The 20,652-nt window shown below is 40.4% G+C and overlaps 1 protein-coding gene across 1 annotated transcript in view; it reads right to left on the bottom strand.

Annotated features, from left to right (window-relative positions):
* Window positions 1-20,652, bottom strand: part of THADA (THADA armadillo repeat containing) — a 3,943,996-nt gene that overhangs the window by 2,684,789 nt on the left and 1,238,555 nt on the right. The window contains exon 24 of the mRNA XM_044073699.1: window positions 16,242-16,364. Within this exon, the coding sequence (XP_043929634.1) occupies window positions 16,242-16,364 (123 nt within the window). The remainder of the gene's footprint in view (window positions 1-16,241; window positions 16,365-20,652) is intronic.

Below are 20,652 nucleotides of genomic sequence, written 5' to 3'. Positions count from 1 at the left end.
TGGGCTGAATCTTTTTATTATTGGAAATGGTGCAAGATAAATCCTGATCTGTTTATAGGTTGTGCGCTGCCACATCTGTTTGTCTTAGAATAATTTCATGATACATTCCCATTCTTATATTCTTCTAGTAAAAATATTTCTTGTCTTAGGAGTTGTATGTTTTTTTCTATGTTATGCTTCCATGGTGGGACTGTTTGTTTTCTTCCTTTTGTTTGTTACTCTGCACTGTCCCTGTTAGTACTTGTGTTCATCTGTTTTCGCAGTATTCTAACATAACCCGGAGATTTAGAAACAGTGTTCCCATGATAGCGGCCAAGCCAACACTATTTACTATGGATATACTACAAGCCACAAGGCTCATTAACAATGCATGCAGCCAAGCAAGTGTGCTCAGTGAGGTGTTCCTTGTACTGGTCAAGATAATGACCCAAAGTAAGATTGTGTTGGACCAAGTTGTGGCTACAGTGAAGGATAACCAGCCATAGTCCTCATCCAGGATGCATGAGACTTGAGAGTACTAGGCAAGAAACCATGGAGACAGTTGTACATAATACCTGTGTGCTGATCTAATTTGTGTGTGTGTGTGTGTGTGTGTGTGTGTGTGTGTATATACATATATATATATATATATATATATATATATATATATATATATATATATATACATAAACATGGAATGACCCCCCCCCCCACACACACACACACACACTGAAACCTGCAGAGTGCTGCCTGCAGGGACCTAGGAGTGTGCACGGCATCAAGTAAACGTCTACAATATGTTAACCAGTTGCACTCATCTCATAAACTGAGTGATTCAGAAACAATAATGAGCTGAGCCCTAATTAGCATACTCATTACAGCCAGCCAAGTGAATCTACATAATATTATCTTGCGGAGAAGCACACAGTCTTATTGCCCTATGGAAGAATAAGATAACTATTTGAAATGATGGGAACCACTAGAGGGAGTCCCAAAATATGTAGACAGAATGGCTGAAAGATCGGACTTGTATATAGCAAGTCCATGATGCCATTTCTCAGAATATTCTTTTTTCCTCTGAGAAATGGCGATCGTGGAGTTAGTATATATAAGTTTGGGGGATGGGGGGGTGCAGTGAGGGCTTGCTCCCTCCTGATAAAAAGAAGTTTAAAGGGAAAGAATGATTTTAAAAATAAAACTCTTCTCCCAAATTGTTGGTCTTTTTTTTGAGGCTTGTTAGCAAGCGACACTTCATTAGGGAACCAAAGAAAACACTGGAGCTTGATTGATTGATTGATTGATTGATTGGAGTTTGATTCCTGTACAAAGAGAAAGACATGCACTCTTGTCTTCTGATCATCACCTATGCAAATAATGGCAACTGTGCCTGCCCTTTGTACAGTGGATATAAAAAGTTTACACACCCCTTCTAAGATGCTAGGTTTTTGTGATATAAAAAAATTGGACCACAATAAATCATTTCAAAACTTTTCCCACCTTTAATGTGACATATAACCTGTACAATCTAATTGAAAAACAAACAAATCTGTTAGGGGAAACAATATAAAAAATAAAAAAGCGTACAATACGCTGGTTGCATAAGTGTGCACACCCTTACACTAATACTTTGTTGTGTGTGCACACCCTTGAACTACTACTTTGTTGAAGCACCTTTTTATTCAATTAAAGCATTCAGTTTTCTTGGGTAGGAGTCTATCAGCATGGCACATCTTGACTTGGCAATATTTGCCCACTCTTCCTTGTAAAAGCACTCCAAATCTGTCAGATTGTGAGGGCACCTCTTGTGCGCAGGTCACCCCACAGATTTTCTATTGGATTTAGATCTGGGCTCTGGCTGGGCCATTCCAAAACTTTCATTTTCTTCTGGTGAAGTCACTCTTTTGTTGATTTGGGTGTATGCTTGGGGTCATTGTCATGTTGAAAGGTGAAATTCCTCCATCTTTAGCTTATTAGCAGATGCCTGAAGGTTTTGGGCCAAAAGTGACTGGTACAGGGAACTGTTCATAATTCTCTCCACCTTGACTAGAGCCCCAGTTCCAGCAGAAGAAAAGCAACCCAAAGCATGATACTGCCACCACCATGCTTTACAGTGGGGACGGTGTTCTTTTGGTGATTCTAAGTGTTGTTTTTGTGCCAAATGTACCTTTTGGAATTGTAGCCAAAACTTCAGTCTTGGTCTCATCAGACCATAACACATTTTCCCACATGCTTTTGGGAGACTTGATGTATTGTTTTGCAAATTTTAGCCGGGCTTGGATGTTTTTTCTGGATAAGAAAAGGCTTCTGTCTTTCAACCCTACCCCATAGTCCAGACATATGGAGAATACGGGAGATTGTCGTTACATATAATATACATATCCAGTACTTGACAGAAATTCCTGAAGCTCTTTCAGTGTTGCTGTAGGCCTCTTGGCAGCCTCTCTGGCCAGTTTTTGTCTCTTTTCATCAATTTTGGAGAGATGTCCAGTTCTTTGCAATGTCACTGTTGTCCAATATTTTCTCAACTTTTTGATGACTGTCTTCACTGTGTTCCATGGTATATCCAATGCTGTGGAAATTTTTCTGTTCCCTTCTCCTGACTGATACCTTTCAATAATTAGATCCCTTTGATGTTTTGTAAGCTCTCTGTGAACCATGGCTTTTGCTGTAGCAGGCAACTGAGTAAATGTCAGGAAAATCTTACTAGGACAGCTGAACTTTATTTGGGGTTAATCAGAATCTCTTTAACTGATGGTAGGTATGTACCCAAGAAGACTGAATGCTGTAATTAAATCAAAATGTGCTTCAACAAAGTATTACTGTAAAGATGTGCAGACACAACAAAGTTTTAGTTTAAGGGTGTGCACACTTATGCAACCAGCTTATTGTATGCTTTTTATTTTTTATATTTTTTCCCCTAACTGATTTGTTTGTTTTTCAATTCAACTGTACAGGTTATAGGTCACATTAAAGGTAGGAAAAGTTCTGAAATGATTTATTGTGGTTTCATTTTTTTATATCACAAAAACCTGGCATTTTACCAGGGGTGAGTAAACTTTTTATATCCACTGTACATCATTACTTGTGTTGCCTATATCTGATGCACAGCCTGGTATTGGTTTTACATGCATCATTTTTACTGTAGCATATTTGTTTAACTCTGGTATACTGTGTTGTAGAGTTATGTGCAATCAGCTACTGCTTCTTTGCTAGTGCCACAACATGTGTGTGCCAGGCTCCGTCTAGCATGAGTATCCCTGCTGCTGGCTCAGCTTTCGCAGCCTGCTGTGCTAGGAACTGCTTGTAACTGCTTCCTAACACTCACTTTTTTGCATATGTGGCAGGGTCATACTGCGGGGCACCACTGGTTGAAACCAGACAGTGAAAGCATGCCTTCAGTAACCAAAACACATGTTCAGTAATGTTTGTTTGCAATTGCATATGGTTGTACCAATGTTCTGTTGTATTCTGTGGATTTCTTATGAGGTGTCATGAGCCAGGGTTCCAAGGCATATGCTGCATCACCAGCAAGATGACTCTGTGATAGCCCACTACTTGTAAACCACTGGCAACTGCCTGGGCAGCCTGCATAGACATTGTAGGCAATATCCTGGGCACTACAGACCACCTGGCAGTTGATGGAGTGATACCCTCTGCAGATCACATATCTCCTTCCCAGTTCACCTGGTAGGGCCCTTTTTCAGTTTGGGTACAGCTTATGGCCCCCAGTACTTCAGGGAAATGGGCAAGATGATAGGAATCTTGCATGATGTTGATTCTTAACTCTGGGGTATGTAGGAACTATGTATGCTCTCCCACAGGCTAAAGCATGGCATCGAGAAACTGATGGAGTAGGCTCAAGAGAAATGCCTGAGGTAACCCCCAACAGTATCCCCAGAAGTTCACTGAAAGGTCCGCACAGCTAATATATGTAAAGCCAAATATACATCAGTATCCACTAGGGATAGGTACTCCATACCTAGCATGGAGCTGCTGACAAGACACACACACAGCCACAGTTTCTTGAATGGTGTCCCTTTTAAGCCAGTAGCAGTCCACAATGTCAGTGTCGTGTATTCCATGAAATGTTAAGGGTGGCCTGATAAACCTGTGCCTCTGGGCACAATGTTCTGTACTGTCATGCACGGTAGTGGCAGTTAAGAGCCTCTTACAGATGCTCACTTACTAAAGCTGCAGTAACACCTAGCATTACTTCATGAGTTATTCAGTATGAACACAAGCACTCAGCAGAGTTCAAATACACAGCAAGTGCAGCTTCAATGCATGGCATTTATAAGTTTCTGAATCACTCCACCATTTTGTTTTGCCTCATTACCATACACTGTACCAAATTATATAGCTATTAGCATGTAACACAAATGATCGAATGACTTGAGCTGCTCACATTTTGCATCCTGGTTTTCTCAATGACACACTGCCTGTGCATGCCCGCTTGTTCACAAATTCACTTAGTATACAATGGCAATGTTTTCTGAATCTAGCCCTGTGTCTTTTTCACTTCCTAGAGTCTTTTTCTCTCATCTGTCTTAATATGCCAGTCCATTTCTATTAAATCAAGCACAAATTCCCTTCAACCATTCCCTTCTTTGATGAGAGTGTCCTCTTTACCCTCTGTTTCATGCTCTTCCACTTGATCTTACCCTCCATTTTTTTATTTTTCATGTAGCACTTCCTCAATTGCATCTTTTTACAGATAGTCTAGCATTTCTTTATTTGTATATTGTTTTGATCTGATCTGTTCTAAAACAGACATTGTATTTTTATCTGTAGCTTTTAACATCTTTTTTTCTGATGCAATGTCTTTTCTTTCCTATGACATAATTACTGCACCTCTTACAAATTCTTTGTGGAATTTCTGGTTTTGGTGTGTAACAGAAACAATACACAATCTCTGTTATCATCAGCAGTCCACTTTATTGTCTATAGGTTCATAGGTTGATACTAGGCTATCTGCCCTAGGGCATTTATAAGCCTAGCCAGAGTGTGTTTGGCTTTCGCCACCCTTTTAGATTAGTTGACTGTGCCTCTGTAAAGTAGGTCACAGAAGATAGCCCTTTTAAGGTTAGTTTACTGTGCCTCTGTCTAGTAGGGACACAGAAGAGATCCCAGGGGTAAACCTACAATCTCCCATCCACTCGTCAAGATTTCTCTTGAAGAGGGTCATTGAGGGGCTCTGCCTAACATGGACTGGGATTTTGTTCCAGAGTGAGAGGAGCCTCTGGGATATGAATCTGTCCCTCCAGCATGTCCTATTTATTTCTGTGCTGAGGTTTAAGTCCCTGGAGCATGTAGCTCTAAGGGATTTGAATTTCCTGAGGTGGAGCATGTCCATTAATTCTGGGTTGGACATGGCTTTATACATCAGGCACAGATCGCCTCTGAGTAGGCGGTAAGCAACTGAGTAGAGCTAGAGTTTCTTTAGTCTAACTGCGTAGGGCATCTGTTTGAGTCCCTTGATCCTCTTGGTGAGATACTTTGGGGTCTTTCCAGTTGCTAGAGGTGTCGGGTAAGGTACATCCTAAATGGGGTATTGTATTCAACTATGGGCCTGATGAGTGATGAGTAGAGGGGCACAATGACCTCTCTTGATCTAGATGTGAACCCTTTCGTGATAAGGTGGGCTATATAGAAGGTCTTTCTAACCACTTTGGCAACGTGATTGTCAAAGGAGAGATTGCTATCTACTTGGGTCCCCAAATCCCAAATTACTTCTTCCGTACTTAATGGATTACAACCTATGTGGTAATTTGTGGGCACTTTGTTTTTCCCAAAGGGGATGACTATGCACTTTTTGGCATTTAGCTTTAGGCCATGGCTCTGGCACCAGTTATCTGTCTCTGTGAGACTCTTTTGGAGGATGCTTGTGTCAGTCGGTGAGTCAATTATGGCACCCAGTTTGCAGTCATCTGGGAACTTGGTCAGCCATAGTCCTCCCGTGTTAGCCTGTACCTCAGAGAAATATATACTGAACAAGAGAGGTCCCAGGACTGAGCCTTGTGGGACGCCACTTGTAACAGGTTTAGAGTCTGACATGGCACCTGCAATTCCGACTATGTGGGTTCTATCCATGAACCAGTTTGCAACCCATCTTGTGACATAGGGGTTGATAGTTAAGCTGGTGAGCTTATTTATGATGCCCGAGTGGGATATTGTGTCGAAGGCTTTTGCGAGGTCCAGGTAGGCTGTGTGGACTACCTTCCCTTCATCTATGGCCTTGGTGACTGTTTCAAACAAATCAACCAGGTTCAAGAGGCAAGATCTGCCCTTAACAAAGCCGAATTCGGTAGGATCCAGTGTTTGGAGGTTCCCAATGTCTTTGTTTATGAGTTCCATGATGATACGCTCCATAGCTTTGCAGACCAGGCTAGTCAGGCTTATAGGGTGATAGTTTCTGGGGTCCGTTGTGGCACCACCTTTGTGGAGTGGGACCACTGTTGCTGTACGCCATTCCTTGGGTACATATCCTGTGGTAAGGCTGAGATTGAACAGTGACTTTATATGAGGGTTCAGTTCTTCTTGGAGCTTGTGTAAGAAGCAGCCCGGGACACCGTCCGGTCCCATTGATGCTGTGTTTTTTGCTTTGGAGAGGGCAGCTCTCACCTGTGCATCTGTGATGTCAGGGAGGCTACACTCTGTTGGGATAGACATTTGCTCTTTTGGAAGGGAAGGGCGGGAGAAGTTTGCACTGAACCTGTCTGCCAGGATGTTGGCAATGTCTGTGGGTTCAGTGTATTTTTTGTCATTTTGCACTAACTCAGAGCATATCTGGGAGTTGCCACCCAGGTTCCTGACATAACTAAAGAAGGCCTTGTGATTATCGTTAGCGTCTTGTGCAATTTTTCTTTCGAAGATGGCCTTAGATGATTTTATGAGGGATCGTAGTTTCTTGCTAGTACTGATCAGAGATGCCTTCCCTTTTTGGGATTTTGCTCTATCATGTAGTGGCTTCCTCCTTCTGTTGTATAGCTTATTTATGGCTGGGGTCCACTAGACAGGTCTCCTGTCTTTGGAGAAGTGAGTCTTGGTTTTATTTGGGATAGCACGATCCATGTATTCCTGTTGGTGTCCATAGAATGCTTTTGTAAAGGATTCTGCAGTTTGGGCTGTATTTTCCACTGGCCCGGGGGCTTTGAAGGATTCCACCTCAGTTTTGAGAAGTGTGAAGTTTGCTTTTGAGAAGTTCTTCGCCGTGGTTTCCTTGGATGGGGGTGGAGATGGGATATGGATGTCCAGTGAGATTCATTTATGGTCAGATCTTACCAATGAGGGGTATACCTCTGGTATGGAACATAGAGTCCCCATGTTGGTGATGATCAGGTCCAATATGTTTTCCCCTCTTGTGGGACTGGTGACCAGTTGTTCCATAGCATTTGAGTTTATAAATTCTAGGAACCATTGGGCGAGGGTGTTGGGGCTTGAGTAGTGCTCCCAGTCTATGTTTGGGTAGTTGAAGTCACCCAATATAATGGTGTTTGGGGAGACCTTCATATTCTCCAGTGTTCTCAGGAAAGCCGAGTGGGGTTCCTGTGTTTGGGAGGGTGGTCTGTAGCAGGCTACAAACTGAAAGGCTGTTTTGCCCACTGTTAGTTGCACATGGATGGTATCCGATGCTTCGTGCAGTGCCACTAACCTGGAGGTGTGGGTATCTTTGATGAATATGGATACTCCCCCTCCTTTTGTGGTTCGGTCCGAGTTTTGGGGCCGAAAAGCATGGTATGAGGTATAACCTGGTAGTGCTGGGGTGCTCTCGGGAGCCTTGAACCAGGTTTCTGTTACTGCAAAGGTATCGATATTCTCCATACTGAGGAGAGCCTCAAGTGGGTGCATCTTGAAGTTTAGACTTCTGACGTTGAGCAGCATTACCCTTAGTTTATTTTTCCTTGTGTTGTCTATGGAGGTGGGTTTGTCTTTTGAGCCTTGCCTAAAAAAGGCACTATGGGGGTGGCAAGAGCCTTAGCCAGTATTCGAAAGCCCAGGGGTGACAGGTGCAAGCCATCCCTAGTGAAGCAACATGGCTTGTCGAGCATGTCATCCCAGGCTGACAGACACTGGATCCCCTTTGAATGACACCAATACTTTAGCTAATTGTTAAAATTGATCATTTTGTCTTTATACTGTGGCATCATTCTTGGTGAGGGTAAGATGCTACTCAAGGTCAGGGTCATACCGGCCTGGGCTACATGATCAGAGAGCTCCTCTATGTCTCTTTTCATGTAGTCCAGGGAGGTACGTCTCAGGTCATTCACACCAGCATGGACAATGATGGAGTCATATTTGTACTTGCTTTGGAGTGACCTGAGTGCTTGTGTTATGTGGCGGATCCTGGCACCCGACAGGCAGCTTACAGTGACCTTCTCCTTGCTCAGCCTGGTGAGTGGGATGTCAGTGTGTCTGACAATAGAGTCACCTATTACAAGTGCATTAGGTATGTTGTTTAGCCTTAAGGGCTGTGACTGTGTGGCACAGTGACTTTGTGAACTATGTGATATGTGGGTATTGTTGTGGGGTAGCAGTTGCTTGAATATCTGCTTTGGAGGTCTCTGCTACTTGTGCAGATTTTTATTTGGAGCCTCCGAGTATGTTTTTGTGTGTTTATGTGTTTGGTTTGCTGTTGCGATAGGTCTATGTGAGACTGGATTTGTGGTGTGTCTGGTTACCTTCTCCTCCTAACTGACTGCACCAGTACTGGGTTGACAGAGCTCAGCCTCCAGTTTGGCTATATAGTTGCATCTCTCACATATATTTGAGCTTGTTGGGAGGAGGAGAGGGTGGTCTGTGTACATAAGGCAGTTGTAACATTGCCTCAAGATTCCAGATTCACCAGCTGGACTGGCCTCTTACATGCCCAGTCTGTTGTTTTGTGGACTGACAATTCTTTCTAGCACCAGGTGTGTGTGTGTGTGGGGGGGGGGCTTGCAGTGTGGCCTAGCCCTTTTGAAAGGCATGTTTGCATTCTGTGGATTCTTCATGGTCTGTCTTCCTCCTGGTAGCTTTGCATATGCCAAAATTGGCATTTTTTTTTATCTTGAGATCTGAGCACCTAGTCTTTTTAATTTTCAAAGTGCAGTTGTATTAAAACCTTACCATAACAGTAGATGCCATTCTTCACTGGTGCAGTGTTCTTTACAACATGGCTGCTAATGGCATCTCTACCCTGGCAGAACTAAGGCACTTCGTAATCTTCTTTGATAACACATAAAAAACAAGGTGACTCCAACAGTGATAACTTCTGAGAAGTCAAATAATGACAAACGAGATTAAAAATATACCCTCATCGGTTATGATGTCAGCTTTGCACTATAGCTTTATTAGACTTTATAAATGTGTCACGGATCTAGGAAACACCTACTCCTTAGGTTTTCCTGTCTTAAGCTCACTTTGTCATAAGAAATGAATTACCAGTTTCTGCACTCCTTTAAGTAAGCAACTAAGTAAAACAGAATACTGTTCACCATTTACCCAGTGCAAGAACAAACTAAAAGGACACAATACTTTTGTTTTTGGATCCCCTCCCCCCAACAGTGAAACTAGAGTTTTATAGTTAATTTTGTGGTTGTAAGTTGAAGCCAGATTGTTATCCAATGTTCGTGAGAAAGTCAAAGATTAAACCCATTATATAAGCATAGCAGATTATCTGTCCTTCAGTGCTCTCCAAAATTCACCACATTTGGAGATAATAATTGTTCTTCTACAACAGTCACACCAGACCTTTCTAAAGGTGCCTAACTTTTCATGAGATTCTCCTCTGTTACAATATGCATTACTGAATGTTTTGCAATTTCCTATTAATCTGCATACCAGACACTTCCTGCCAGTTCTGATCTGTCAAATTAATTCTTCTGTGGTTTTCAAGGATAATTTTTTACATCCCCCCCCCCCCCAAGTCATTTCTGCATTTTTGCACTTGTGATAGGAGACCATCAAGTCTCCCCATACTAAACTTAAGCCCTTTCATTCATTCCCTCACACTGGAGAGTTACCCACCAGATGCATGAGAGTGAGATGCATCCAAAGTAGGACCCTCGTACTGGGGAGTTACCCACCAAATCCATAAGAGTGGGCCCCACATACTGGCAGCCAAAGTGGTGCTTTTTGACTTTGCTGGCATCTCACCTACAACCAAGTTTGTGATAACCCTAAGCACACCCCCAAATGGTGGGGAACAAGCTACCATCATGCACAGGCCCATAAAGCTTTCCCCTTGGCAGTGCACACTTCCATAGCTTGTTTTGAAAGCTAACAACAGATGATGATGATGATGGTGAACTGAAAGTCGCTACACTTCCTTCCGAGGGAATACAGCAGTGTGTATCCTGCTTTCACTCCTCCATCATGATGGGCATGTCTATTCTCCCCCTTCCAGCTCTGTAAAATTTCTAAACTGCTATTTAAACTCTGGATGCCTCAGCTACAGTCAAGGCTTTATCCCCTCTGGTCTACCAGAGGTGGCCTTGGTTATCAAGGATTTAGTCTTCTACCTTCCATTTTCTTCCTTTTTAAGGTGGCGATTTTCCTCTTTAATTTTCAGAAATATCACAGGTGTCAAACTAAGGATTCCAAATGTAGAACCATAACATTATGCATGAGACAAGCAGTATGCTCAGACAGCAGGTGCTTCTTCTACTTCATTAGCTGGTGGGCATCTTTTCAACAATAGGGTTAACCCTTCAGTAGTTCCATCAAGTACTGTTGCTCAGGTGCAGGCCAACCAACCTATTACGCCTTTCCTCAGAGAAGCTGACTTGCCACACGTAAGTTGGATAAGGTTAGGTTGTTTTTTCTTTTTTTCTTTTTATTAACCTGGCCTTGACAGTTCTGTCTTTAAATGGTAAGCTCATACATAGAGTCATTCTAATGCTTGTGTACCTCCTACAGCAGCTACATCAGTATAACTGCTCAGTCCAGAATAGCAAGTCATACATGCAACAGATCTAAGGTGACGAGAAGTCCGGATTAGGTGAAGTCTACTGATTTTTAAACAATGACATGCTTCCTTCCTTAGAATGCTTCTGCACATCATATTTTGTATATTAAAAGTCCCATTTGTTATTACTTTCTGTCAGCACTGAATTGTGTGTATATATTAATGAATTCTAGGAACTGTCTTTTGGAGGTACATGTATTCTTCAATGCATTTGCAACCCCTCAACCAAGTGGTACTGGCTGCAGCATGGAGCTTATAAGGCCCTTAATACTGCTACTGCAGCAAGCCTAAGTTATTCCCCAAATGACACCCATATGACAGAATTGTCAGCAGTAAGAAAACAGGAAGTCTAATCTTTAACTGCAATATCAGAAAACACAAGAAACTCTTTTTATCGTAAATGGCTTGACATTTGTTTTAAACAAACTGAAAGCAGTGACAACAAACCCAATTGCTCGTATTGCAGCAGTCCTTTTAAAGTTGTATACACCAATTTGCAACAAAGCAAATTACTTTTTTTATCTTTATAGCATGTTAAAAGTGGCCACATGAGACTCTAATCATTATCTGCAGTATTAGACACACATTGTGTTGTAAATGACTTGGCTATTGTTTTAAGTTAGATGAAAATGGATATGGCAAGCCCTTATCCACCATATCAGCAACATTTTGGCAACTGTCTATATTAGTTAGCCAGGAGAGATCTTTCTAGCTTCTCCAGACATTACATAGTTTTTAACTAGGAATTTTAAAGTGTATTATAAAGCTGCTTTGGTTTTCTTCCTCTCTTGTTGCTATATTGTGGGCAGTAGAAATAGATTAACACAACAATGTTCAATTTAATGCACTGTTATACTGATGGAACAGTTTCTAAGTAATAATTTTAGCTTGCTGACACCTCACACACAACAATTTCATAACAATATCTGTTCTATGCTGAGTCTCTGTCCTCTGCATGCTACTCAATATCCTGAAAACATCTCTCTTGAGTTATGGTTAACTTGTCATGGACGACTGCAGAGGTATGAATGGTAGTAATCAGTGACACAAAATAATTGGTTTAATGCTTCCTTCTCCACCTTAACACTGACCTGGCTTTCTCTCACGGTCTACGATTAAACAAATACTTTTTCTCTTCTACTCTATAACCCTCCTTTCTAAGTCTCACCATGATCATTCCGAACTGATGCAGAAGCTGCTACTGATCAACAAGAGTGTGGCCCAATTATGTTCAACATAGTTACAAGAGCACAAAAATAGCTCATCATACTTGTATGCATGTTTGTATTCTTACATAACTACGAGCACTAAACAACAAGGTAGTAACTTTAAAACAGACTGCAAAGAAACAAGCAAAAAGTAATAAAAGAAAGGGTTGTTAATTAGCCTACCTATAAGAAGTCACATACCCTCGAAAAGGACAGAACACCCTAGCTCCCCTTTCTAATCTTTCCCATCATGCTCCTTACAAGCATATCAAACCTGTCCTTTTACCCACTAAACAGAACTAATTACTTACAACGGTTACCCTGGCAAATGTACTCCATCTACTTAACCTGTCTACTCTCAGTTATTTTTTTTTTCTTTCTCTGTGCTGTCAGGCATCAATTTTCCATTTTTTTTTTTCTTTCCCCTGCTCTCCAAGACATTTCATTACTACTTCCCAATGGGCTTGTACTGCAGCAGTACATATAATCTATGTCATTCTGCATTTTCAGCAGTGTATTGTATGTAGTAATGCATTCTGATCTTTGATGTTTCACTGATTGGTTTTCTTTTAACTATTTGCATTTACAACTCATTGCGTTGGAGTAATCCACTCCACTTTGCATCTCTCCGCTCCCCTAGCCTACCCCCAATTCCTAGACGTACACCCACTTCAACTAGATTTATACCAAACTACCATCAATCATACACATCACCACATGCTAACCCCTACTACCACATATCAACTTCCTCCTACAACGCACTGCAACCTCTAGCACATACAATATCACTTCCTTCTCCCTTTATACACATTTTGCCTTAGCACGCGTACACACACACACACACACACACACACACACACACACACACACACACATACACACACACACACCCTACACACAGCTTGCCTTGTCATAAAACTGTTACAGCAACTATCACTACCATAGATCTCTCCCTACAAAGACTCTACCTGAATATTCCCACTTATAATACTTTATTACTAAAATCTCCTACTATCCTTTATTACCTCTTCCTATACAAACTAAATCATTACTGATAACACTCTAACCAGCAACATGCTCATACACTTGTCTATAAATCTTTTTCCTCTCTCTTGCTTAACTAACCTACTACCACTACCCTCTTTAGACTAACCATCCATTTAGCCGAGCTTCAACTATCAACATTACAAAATCCCCCAAACAAGCTATCATGACAGTCAACAAACCGTATCCATCACTAGGAATAAAAAACAAAGCTTCAAATTAAAAATATATATATATATATCCTAGACTTTACTTCCTCACATTACTTAAACACTACAGAGGCATACATCCTAACACTGGCCCCTCTTTAAAACGAACCTTAATACCCCCACCCCACTACCAGCAACCCAAAATAACACCACAAAACAAAGGGCTAAAAATCATAAATATCAACCCAAGAAGCATGTCAAACAAACTAGCTGATTTACATGCTTTCATATCTCATCGTACCTCAGATATACTAGTAGTTACTGAAAACTGGTTAAAATCCATTAAGCAAAATAAAGAAGCAACCAATAGGGTGACAGTTGAAGTGATCAAACAAGCAACATAAAAATTCCACAAAACTCAGACTGCCACGGCTTAAAGGTAATTTGTTAACAAGCTAATTTCCCAGCCGTGAAAGTGCTTACCCTGCTTTTAGCCTGTTAATAAATTTCCTTTAAGCCGTGGCAGTCAAGAGTTTCGTGGAATTTTTAAAATCCTTTAAAGACAATGAATTACTTCCACCAGGAAAAAGCATACTCAGGGCAGACCGCTTAAGCAAAAAACAGGTGGAGTAGATGAGCTATATCCCACACAGCTAAATAACTCACCATATAATCAGAGTCATCCCCAATTCAAGACAGCTCCTTAGCTGTCCCATAGAACTAGAGACTTGATGAAACAAAGGGATAAAGCCTGGAAAGTTCTACAAACTAAAAAAACACAAGAAAACCTACAACATTTCAGGCATCTAAGAAATAAAACTAAGCAAAGTATTAGAGTCAGCAAAAACAGTCACTACTCTGTTTTGTAAGAAATCCATCAAAATTATCCTAGACTATTTTGGACATCCATATCAAACACCAGTTACAACCAGATCACAACTCACAATCATATCCATGCCCTAATGACACACCAACAAAAATAGCAGAGAAATTCAACAACCACTTCATACAATCCATAACATCTGTACTAAAAAATACCACCACCCATGACCCTACACCTTTGTCAGAATCAAACTCCTACCAAGAACACTTCTCACTAAAACATGTGTCCACCACACTCAAAAAAAAAATACTCTTAAAGCTAAAAACTACCTTCCTAGCTACAGCTAGCCTGACTCCTGATTATCTAAAAATAGCTGCAGAAGCTATCCCCATCTCTTAACGCTTTTAATAAACAGATCAGTCTGTGAATGTCATGTCCCCACCATATGGAAAAAGGCCTATATAATACCACTTCAATCCCATAGCATTAATATCTCCCATATCCAAAGTTTTAGAAAAATGTATTAAAAAGCAACTCCTAGACTATTTTATTTCTAATAACCGTATCTTCCCTACACAACATTTTTGACCAAACCGCAGCACCAACACAGCTCTATCACAAATTTATGAACACTATCAATGAAAACAGAAACTCCGTGAACCTGGTCTCTACACTATTTCTCGACCTATCTAAAGATTTCAACACCATCTCCCACCACCATTTACTGCAAAAACTTCTTCTCTTAGCTTTTTACCCTCCTCCATTTCCTGGTTTAACAACTATTTATCAGACAGATTCCAAGCCGTCAAATGCCAGACCTAGTACTGCTCTTTCCTGCCAGTCAAAGTTGGTGTTTCATAAAGATCCATACTTGGACCACTACTATTTTTATAAATGATCTCCACACTGCAGCCAGGCATGCTCCTCTAATACAGTATGCAGATGAATCAGCCTTGATTTGTTTTGCTCCAACCCTGAATAATTCACAACAGATTACCCAAGAAGCCTTCACTTCCACAAAAACCTGACTAAACAATTCTCACCTCCTATTACATCCTAACAAAACCAAACTTCTTCTCTTTGCTCCTAACAGTCACAGCTTCATTGTGTTGCAGTTAAATTGTTAAGCTCCAGTCCCACCACCATGGACAGTAAGAACAAGCAGCAGTACAGTGGTATACATGGACCACTTTACTTTTAAAAAAGCCATGAAGGAAATGCAACCACTGGGGCTGAAGATTCAGATTCTAAGCACTTTGGTTCAGTGGAATGATTTGGCCCTCATGGCTCCAAGGCCCAGGGTCAAATCCTGACATCTGGTTACCATCTGTGTGATATGCATGATTGCCCCATGTCTGCATGCTTTTTCTAGGTCCGAAAAACATGCTGGATGACTGGCTTCACAACACTACCCATTATATTAATATGTTGTATTTATCCTTACCCTTGTGTCCTGAGTGTTGGCTGAAAAGGGTTAGTGACCAATCCACTTAACTAGTTAAAAGATAAATACATAAAAGTATTTAACATTTCCCAAGAAAGGAATACAAGGTCAATAAGGAGTTATATTAGTACTGCCATTTTTCACAGAGACTTAAGCCTGAAAACAAAAGTACCACAAACGATATAATAATAGAGAAATGAAAAAAATATTCATAATAAACTCATTGGGTAAGAGAAGCAGACAGTCTGCAATGTGTATTTTCAAACAATGCTAAAGGTAACCAAGTCACAGGCTGACCAAACCAAGGTGAGTTTCATACAGTGTTTGCATTTAGTCTAAGAAGCTCTGTTTCTCAAACTTCCACTGAACATGAACCACTACTACAAATATACGGCCATGAAAACAGATGTGGATGGCTGTATGTGACTGCAATAACTTGCAGATATATATATTAGCTTAAATACAAGAAATAATATGCATATTAAGTCTGTCATTTAACTGCATTTAACATTTAAACAGTAACAGTTAGAACAGACTTCAGATACAGTTGTCTAAATATTAACGAATATCACAAGGTGGAATTAAATGAAAAAATACAGCTTTTACCAGCTATATAAAGCTATGACAGATACTCTTTAAATGCCTGTACCTGTGGGATTATGCTGGCATCACCGTCCTGGTAACCTGATACAGATGCCAGTGACAGCAGATCCGTCATTGTCTGTTTCAGGAGACTGGTACTTGATGTCTTGGGCTCAGAAGACAGTAAAGCCTGCATGACAGTAAAAGTATAACAATCTTGTTTATACAGAGAGTAATTGCTAATTAACATGTGCCTCATCTCCACATACAAAATTAACACAATTTACATCCATTAACTTAGTAAATTAGCATTCCCTCAATATTGCTTCTGTATTTTATCAAGTGGCAGCAGCTGGTAAGTATTTGAAAACTACTAAACAAACACTGTAAATAAAATTCAACAGTATATACTGTGTTCTTTAAAATAAGCAAACAGAAGCAACTCTATTACTGTGAGAGAAAGCTTCAAAAAGTTTTACTCTACCAAGAAGGTATAACCCCTAGACATATACATGAACATAATCAGTTGGGAGAACATACTTCATTCAGTCTTAATTTCCAGACACATAATTAAAAAAGGCATTCCTCCAAAATATCCCCAATTGGGACTAATGCGCTAATTTGGGAAAAAAATGGTTCACTTCAGGGCAATGGACAACAGTCTCTCTTCAGATGCTACTGGCAAAGCAATCAGAATTGCCAGCTATAATTTCTGCAGTAAGGAAACATTTATGAATCTGAAAAGAAGTCATCTGTGAATTGTATGCTAGCCAAGTTTTCTTTCTAGAAAGAAAACAGCCCTAGGGACTTTTACGATTGGACTGCCACCAAAGCATACATCCTGCTTCAGTCTTCAGGCAGGCTGTATATGTCTGTGTCTGCGTCCAGCTGTAGAACAGTAGTGACAGAACAGGGACCATTTTAGAAGTTACCAGACTTCTCTTGACTAGCACAGTAAAAAGAAACCTTTAAAGCAGCAGCCAGCTATAAATTTTAATCAAAACATTAAAAGTGCAATGACCTCCAACACTAGTATCTCTGTTATTTATATCCTGTCAGCTTTTACTTTAATCTTCCGAAGGTACACCCTCACAGATCAGCTGGAGTTCAGGTCAAGCATCCCTATGCTGTTTAAATCCAGCACTGCCTTTACTTTCCACAGAGGTATACAGTCATTTATGGCAGGGACTTTACAAAGCTGGTCAGGCTGCCACTTAGACAAATGAAAACTGTAGGCCTGAAATCTGAGACCAAAAGCAGAAACCTTACTAGTTCATACTTAGAAAACATAAAACAGCATTATTTAATGAATTTAATTACAGCAGACATCCAACTTACATAACCAAGCACAGCCCAAGATAGGTGCAAACATTTCTATTTAAGTAACTCAAGTCTGCAAAATTAATATTTTTCTGGGCAAAATGCCACTTCTGAGCAGATTACTTATTATTATAACTCAAGATGAAATTTTGCTTTCTCCAGTAGTAAACTGAACTTGTGACCACGTTCACCATCAAACTACGCCCTCAATAATTTCCTCTAGTAATAAGCATCCAAAAAGCTGAGGCTGATTATGGCCAAAGGTCTGGTGCAACGATAAGGATAATAAGACACAAGTAGTGAATATGCTTTTAGACCCTTTAGTTTTATATACAAGTCAGGCATATTTTTATCAGCCAGAGAAATTGTGGACACTAATAAAGAGATGAAGGAATTTATATGGGAAGAGAAGAGGGCAAGAGTTAAGTGGGATATGTTGATCTTTTCAATAGAGCAAGGTGGTTTAGTATTATTTGACTTTATGTGATTTCAGATGCTGTGTCCCAGATGAAAATCATCATTTACGTTTATATATATATATATATATATATATATATATATATATATATATATATATATATACACACACACACACACACTGGATATAAAAAGTTTACACACCCCTGTTAAAATGCCAGGTTTTTGTGATATTAAAAAATGAGACCACAACAAATGATTTCAAAACTTTTCCCACCTTTAATGTGACCTATAACCTGTACAATTCAATTGAAAAACAAATCTGTTACGGGAAAAAATATAAAAAAATAAAAAAACATACAATAAGCTGGTTGCATAAGTGTGCACACCTTTAAACTAATACTTTGTTGAAGCACCTTTTGATTTAATTACAGCATTCAGTCTTCTTGGGTAGAAGTCTGTCAGCATGGCACATCTTGACTTGGCAATATTTGCCCAGTCATCCTTGCAAAAGTGCTCCAAATCTGTCAGATTGTGAGGGCATCTCTTGTGCACAGCCCTCTTCAGGTCACCCCACAGATTTTCTATTGGATTTATGTCTGGGCTCTGGCTGGGTTTCTTTTGGTGAAGCTATTCTTTTGTTAATTTCGATGTATGCTTGGGGTCATTGTCATGTTGAAAGGTGAAATTCCTCTTAATCTTCAGCTTTCTAGCAGAAGCCTGAAGGTTTTGCACCAAAAGTGACTGGTATTTGGAACTGTTCATAAATTCCTCCACCTTAACTAAAGCCCAGTTCCAGCTGAAGAAAAGCAACCCCAAAGCATGATACTGCCACCACCATGCTTCACCGTGGGGATGATGTTCTTTTGGTGATGCGAACTGTTGTTTTTCGCCAAATGTACCTTTTGGAATTCTGGCCAAAAAGTTCAACCTTGGTCTCATCAGACCATAACACATTTTCCCACATGCTTTTGGGAGACTTGATGTATTGCTTTGCAAATTTTAGCCGGGCCTGGATGTTTTTCTATGTAAGAAAAGGCTTCCAACTAGCAACCCTACCCCACAGCCCAGACATATGGAGAATACAGGAGATTGTTGTCACATGTAGTACACAACCAGTACTTGCCAGAAATTCCTGCAGCTCCTTCAGTGTTGCTGTAGGTCTCTTGGCATCCTCCCTGACCAGTTTTCGGCTTGTTTTTTCATCAATTTTGGAGGGACGTGCAGTTCTTTGCAACGTCATTGTTGACCCATATTTTCTCCACTTTTCAATGACTGACTTCACTTTGTTCCATGATATAGCCAATGCCATGGGAATTTTTTTGTACCCTTCTCCTGACTGATACCTTTCAGCAATATGGTTTGATGCTTTGGAAGCACTCTTCGAACCATGGCTTTTACTGTAGCAGGCAACTGAGTACGTCAGGAAAATCCTACTAGGACAGCTGAACTTTATTTCTGGTTAATCAGTCTCTTGAATTGATGGCAGGTGTGTATCCAAGAAGACTGAATGCTGTAATTAAATCAAAAGGTGCTTCAACAAAGTATTAGTTTAAGGGTGTGCACACTTGTGCAACCAGCTTATTATATTTCTTATTTTTTATATTTTTCCCCCTAACAGATTTGTTTGTTTTTCAATCGAATTGTACAAGTTACAGGTCACATTAAAGGTGGGAAAAGTTTTGAAATGATTTATTGTCGTCTCATTTTTTATATCACAAAAACCTGGCATTTTAACAGGGGTGTGTAAACATTTTATATCCACTGTGTGTGTGTGTGTGTGTGTGTGTGTGTGTGTGTGTGTGTGTGTGTGTGTGTATATATATATATATATATATATATATATATATATATATATATGTATATTTAAAAAAAAATAAAGCTATAATTAAAAAAAAAATAGACAGGAATGGGCTTTACTGGAGAAAACTGGCATAGGAACCACGGTATTGGGAGCAAGTAACTAGAAAGGGAAAGGTAATACAGTGGGTTGTGGCTAACATTACGTTTGGAGTGCAGACTAGAGAATGTCTTCACTACCAGCGATTGATATTAGAGTACAGACAAACAGAAAGACAGAGGGGAATCTTAAGTGACACAGCTACTCCACCAGGTGACAAAAGAGGTCCTGTTTGGGTTCCAGAATCCATGGAGGATACTTCAGGTGAGACCAGAAGAAGGACAACCAAATCTGACGAGGCCAAAAAGGAGCAATGAGGATTATCAAGGACTTCAGATGCGTTGTTTTCTGAAGAAACTTTGGGATCAAAGATAATGGGAGATGCGCACATAGGAGACCAGGGGGCCAATCATAAGGCAGAGCATCCCTCACGGACTCCCCCAGGGGGGGGAACAAAGTGAAGTAGTTGCTGCACTTGTTATTCTGGGGGTATGCAAATAGGTCACAGCAAGGTTGGCCCCAACGGATGAAGATCAAGTCCACTACTGACTAATTGAGGGACCACTCGTAAGGGGTCAGAATGGACCTGATGAGCATGTTTGCCAGGATGTTGGATTTATTCAGTATATGTGTTGCAAGCAGAAAATGATCCAAAGACATTGCCCATTCCCAAACCCTCATGACCTCTCTGCACAGCGTATAAGAGCGGGTTCCTCCTTATTTGTTGATGTACCACACCACTGACGTGTTGTCTGTGTGAATCACAATCATTCCTAGAGGGAGAATGTCCTGAAAGGCTTGCAACGTGAGGACAGCAGCTCTCATCTCCAGAACACTGATA

Source organism: Protopterus annectens, chromosome 6.part0 (assembly GCF_019279795.1).
Source record: "Protopterus annectens isolate FY-2018-M chromosome 6.part0, PAN1.0, whole genome shotgun sequence".
NCBI classification, from domain to species: domain Eukaryota; kingdom Metazoa; phylum Chordata; order Ceratodontiformes; family Protopteridae; genus Protopterus; species Protopterus annectens.
This window is presented reverse-complemented; position numbering and strand designations above follow the sequence as displayed.